Source organism: Atta cephalotes, assembly GCF_000143395.1.
Source record: "Atta cephalotes unplaced genomic scaffold scaffold00034, whole genome shotgun sequence".
Classification (NCBI taxonomy): Eukaryota; Metazoa; Arthropoda; class Insecta; order Hymenoptera; family Formicidae; genus Atta; species Atta cephalotes.
In genome coordinates, this window is record NW_012130098.1 from 449,260 (window position 1) to 454,886 (window position 5,627).

At 39.3% G+C, this 5,627-nt stretch overlaps 1 protein-coding gene across 1 annotated transcript in view; it reads right to left on the reverse strand.

Annotated features, from left to right (window-relative positions):
* Positions 1 to 4,905, reverse strand: part of LOC105621493 (mothers against decapentaplegic homolog 6) — a 62,401-nt gene extending 57,496 nt beyond the window's left edge. The window contains exon 1 of the mRNA XM_012202960.1: positions 4,404 to 4,905. Coding sequence (XP_012058350.1) covers positions 4,404 to 4,905 — 502 coding nt within the window. The remainder of the gene's footprint in view (positions 1 to 4,403) is intronic.
* Positions 4,906 to 5,627: the final 722 nt, after the last annotated feature.

Consider the following 5,627-nt stretch of genomic DNA (forward strand, 5'->3'; position numbering starts at 1 on the left):
TATATACGTGTGTATGTGTGTGTGTTTTATTTCTAGATTCATTTCCTTCTGGTCATAACTTTGATTGTGTGCCATCGATAAGTTCTCTTGCTCTTTAATTCTCATCCGTGTAATACGCAGGTCCTACCTACATTCGTTCAATTTCTTCCCTTTTCTCAAGTCTTTTTTTTCATCCTTCTCCCGCGCGTCGAGAATCCGATCTGTCTTTCCGAAGCGGGGTGTCTTCGCGACGGAGCTGACGCGACGACTATTTTGTCGCCCGCTTCTCTCTCATTCGCTTTCTCTCGCCTCTCTTTCCCCAAATGTGCCGGCTTCCTCGAGCGTGCATGTGCGGCGCGAGATCGCGCGCTATTATTAGCGCGTGGAAACCTCAGCATGGAATTCGAAGGATTCGTTTATTTTCTTCGGTGTCGCGCGCCGTTAATTACGAAACACGGCCGCGATTTTATCTCGCGCACCTTCGTGATCTTTTTCTGCGGAGGTGTCGCCGGCGGATCGGTCGCGCCTATTCGATACGATTTTCCAGCCATAAACGCTCGATATTATCGATAAAACGTGCTTGTGGCGCGCTCGACTGTAACGAATCGTCGTCATGATTAGGCCACCGGCGCCAGTGGGCACTCGCGTGAATAGTCACGTTCACGAGCGTCGTGCTTACGTAGAAAAAGCCGCACTTTTCTCAGCAATCTCGTACGGAATATCGTCTTTAATCTTTCAAACGATTAGAGAATGTCGATAGGTACTTGCTCGCCAATTTTATTAGCTTTGCCGAGGCGAGCGATACGGTCGCAGGCGATGACTTTGCGGGATTTTTGATCGAGCATTCGCTCATTTGATTTATCATGATTTATACTCATTTCTATCAATGTAGATCAGGTTAATTTACTCTTTTTTTCTAATTCTTAGAATTAGAACAAGATAAAAAGTAAGGCAAGAAAAATCAAGATTGAAATTTTTTATTTGTTTTCTAATTCTTAGAACGAGAAAAAGATAAAAAGGTAGTTAAACTTGTAAGATTGTAGTTAATCTACATTGATAGAAATGGACGTAAGTGTCCCTGGAATAATGTTACAACAAAATTATTTTCAAATCTATATGCAGCAAAATTTTAGATCTTTCAGCAAAATTGTTCTTTCCACATTGCACATTTTGTACGTCATTTTAAAGGACTTTGGTTGAGACTCAGCAGACTCTGCATTTCTAGACACTAATCATGCAATGAGAGATGATAATCCATGACTGCGTTCAGCAGACTCAACAGTTGTAATTGATATCAATGTATTCTTCTAGATTATCCAATCGGACATTTAGAATACATTAATCTATAAGAATACATCAATAACAGCGAATGCTCACTCAACTGTTGAGTCTACTGAACGCAGTTCATGATAGAAGGGAGCATCGGCTCCGGACGTAATTAGCCGGTATTTATTTATCGATTCACGTGGCATATGTACATGAATCTTCCTATCTGATTATGAGAAATATTATAAATACGTTCTCGAAGCGTGGTCCCCGCCGCCGACTAATGCTCGTTAATCTTATACGGATTAAACTTGTTGTTATAGAATATTTATTATATAAAGTTTTCTATTTATAATCTAGGGCGTGCCGTCTGATGCCCGAGTGCAAGTGCACACGTATGGTGTGTCCAAGAAACTCGAGTTAAAATTAAAACTAAAAAATATAATTTCGCGGTATTGGACACAACTTCTGATATTGTATAACTTTTGCCCGTTCAAACGCTTTTCATAGGCTTTCTCTACAATATAAGTCCATTATTACCTTCAAAATATTCAAAATTTAAAAATTTATATTTTTAAACACTTTTTTTGCTATAATTTACAAAATATATTCGAATGTCTACCGAAGAATTTAATGGGTTTTCTACAATACAAAAAGCCATTATCTAACCTTAAGTTAAAAAGATTGATCAATCACAGTTGTGAGAAAAATAATCAAATTCAATTTTTCACGGCTTAAGACTTAAGTCCAATTAAACCCAAATCTTCAAATATATTTTGTAAATTGTAGCGAAAAAGTGTTTGAGAATATACCCTTTAAATTTTAAATGTTAAGTACATACATTATATTTGAAATGTCTAGAAACCAATTATTCTTCTTTTCAATTTTATATTATTCCGATCGACACGTTTTGATATAATTTTCTTTCATCAAAACTCGATGTACTTACTGAAATCGCCGTATCGCCGTGGTTCGCACGATCGAATTCGTTCGGCTTGATGGCGGCGATGGCGACGGGTTAAACGATCGTCGGGGTTACGTAAAGGCACATTTTACTGGCGCCTGCTCGTTCGCTTCCTCTCTCGTTCCCGCCCGCTTTATAGGACGCGACGCTTTTTTGCGGACAAAGTCACGTCACCCAATAAGCCAGGCGACGGACCCGAGATAGTAACGAGCCACAAGGTTCCTAAATTCTACAATTTCTTTAAACATGACGAATATCACGGCGTAAATAGAGTAGACGTGTGTCAAATTAAGCAGAGTTATTTTCTATTTATAAAGACATCATTTCAAAAAGATATCTTTGAAGAACATCAAAAGCTGACGTTTAAGTTAAATATGTAAAATTTAGTATCATTATATTATGGAACAACAAAAGATAACAAAAATCGGTAATTACTTGAACCTCGTTGAAATATTTTCTTAAATGGTAACGTTTATATTTGCGATATTTTCTTCATTAAGTTTCCTCAGGAATACACAAGCTTGTGCAGTTTATTGATGATTCACTGTTGGTTCTCGCTTTCCCATCATACGTCAAGTATTGATGAATGAATTTCTTTTGGGCACATCCGTTTCGTTTCTTTGTATTTTACAGAAAAACTCTTGGCAGGTATGACAAATTTAGATTTTGTGGGAAAGTTAAAATAGGCAAAATAATCTCTTGGCTTAACCACTTATAACTGTTAGAACGTTGAGACGATGTTATAAGGTTAACCTAGCATAAACTCTAAGTGAAAAAAAACTCGCGCTCGAAAAAAGAAAAGATTGACGTCTATAAGATTTGAATGTCTACCTGTCAACATTGTATTTGAATAGAAGAATGACTTTTTTTTCAAAGAATACTCAAAAAGAATACACGGAAAGAATACACAGTTTTACTAAAGCGTTTAAAAATTTAATTGGATACACAGATCTGAAAATAATTTATTAAATTATCAGTAACTAGATAATTAATTGCTAGAATATTAAAATATTTTCAGCATTAATTTTTTTTATCATATTAAATTATGCGTGAAACTAGATAATTATTTTGATAATTATTTTCAGATCTGTATTTTATAATTAAATTTCTAAATGTTTTCTAATATTTATATATTTGTTTGCTAATATTTCAGCAAAAAATCATTCTTTCTGTATTTCTTTCTGATATTTCAAACTAATTACTTTTTAATTTTAACTAAATTATTTTTAATAAGATTCTTATTGTTTAAATTATTTTTTTTAATCAAAAATTTATGACAATATCATAATTTAATTTTATAATATGAAAGTTGTCAGTTTAACTTTCATCCATTATTAAGCGTCATTTTATATGTGTACAGCTATTGTTGTTAATATTTTATATTGTAAAAATCTATTATCAATGAGCGCTATCTTGCAGAATTTTATTCTGTGATTTTACGGCGACATTTTTTATCTGTCATGGAAGTAACAGGTGTTTCTATTTCTCATTCACCTGTTCGGCTTTCTCGGCGATGGAAAACTGTTGGTACTACGGTCCTCTCTCTTGTACGTATTGTTTATATTTGTCTACATTTTTAATGTAAGCAGGTAGACATTGGCCTACCGTTAATAAATTCTGTTTTACACTGGTCTGAGCCTTTAAGCTGTTAGCTTGTTAGCATCGAGCAGGTGACGATTAGCGCTCGGTTTGTGGCCTGGTGTTACAATGTAGTTACGACGTCAAATTATTCCATCATGTAGACACTGACGGCGCCGATTAGACATGTTCGATAAACGTTAAACAATATTGTGCGAAAAGTCCCCGAAAATGACATGTGTGCTAATGTAACTCGTTCTTTACTTATTTTCCACAAATGTAGTTTCACATTCAATTATCAAATGATTTTAGATATTCAGTATATATATGTATAATAATTTAATAATAAATTATTTCATACTTATTTTAAATATCTTTCTCTATTAATTTTTAACTAAATCAATTAAAATTATTCTAACCGTAAAAATTTTAGCGTTGAGATATATATTAAATTATTAATTATGTAATTCGTACATTTCGGAAATTCTAGTCGGTTAAGTTTATTATACGGTCAATTTCAATTTCATAAAATTTACTAGAATTTTAAAGTATATCAGTTTACATGTTTCTCCACATGTGTATAAAAGAAGTAAGAAAGCTAGGACGTTTCGCTTACCGGGTCTGCAGAGTCGGCTCCAGTGATAAGGATTGCAGCATATGTATACGGGATCTTTAGCGGAATGACATATAGGTAGTCTCTTGAGCTCCGAGGAGTGCTCGAGATCCGGCCATCGCCAGATCTGACAACAAAGGAGGTGCGGGTCGCACGGGGCGCCGGTGCTCCTCTCGATCGCTGATCCTCTCATCGGTACGACGACACTGCTACCGTTTCTCGCCGTTCTCATCGGCGACGCGGAGGAGGAATCCTCCGATGCGGAGCAGCAGCTCTCCTGATCGTCCTCGACGGAGGACGAGCGATGATGTCTGCTGGAGCGGTGGTGCCGATACTGACGATAACGGCGCTGATGAAAATGACGGGTATGATGACGATGCGGCCTGCTGCCGTGATATTGCTGCTGCTCGTGCTGCTGATCGTACGGATAATCCTCGATCTGACGCGGCACGAGAACGCAGGAGCTTAGGTCGGCGCCGTAGCTCTCGACGGCGGTGAGCAGCATCTCCAGTTGATTCTCCTTGAGCGACTTGAGGAGTTCCTTACACCTCAGCAACCGACCGGGATCTTGTTGCTGCTGCAGCTGCTGCTGCTGTTGTTCCTCATCGTCATCCTGACTTGTGTCACCGCCGCAACAGCCCTGATGCAACCTGCTAGATGCGGTGTTGCGTCCCCCATAGACCACCGCTCCACCTCCTCCTCCACCTCCTCCTCCCCCTCCTCCTGCGCCGCTCCCCGACAACGTTGGTCCTCGCGCCGTAACCCTGCTCACTTGTCGGCCCGTCGTCGTCGCTTTGTTGTTGTTACTGCCCGTGTTGTCGTAGCCGGCGGCGGCGCCGCTCGCGTTGCTGCTGCTCGTGCGATGAAACGTACGTGACGATGAATCCTCTTGAGCTTCACACTCGGTTTCATGCTCCCCACGGACCTTGGCCTTTAGCAGACGTCTAGTGAGCACCGTCCGTTTGCTCCAGAACATCAACATGAAACAGGATTTGCGGTACGCGCATTTGGTGGCCAGTCCTTTTCAACGTAGCCGCCGTAGGAAAACAATAGGAGACCCCAACGGCTGGGGGGGGACTGGATAACACACACACACACAAATACACTCACACACGCGCACTCTTGCACGCGGTCGGTCGCAAGCAAGCAGGCAAGCTGCCGCGACCTTCCTCTTTGAGCACCCTTCTCCGCGAGGTCTCCTTCCTTCTCTTTTTCTTTTTTCTTCTT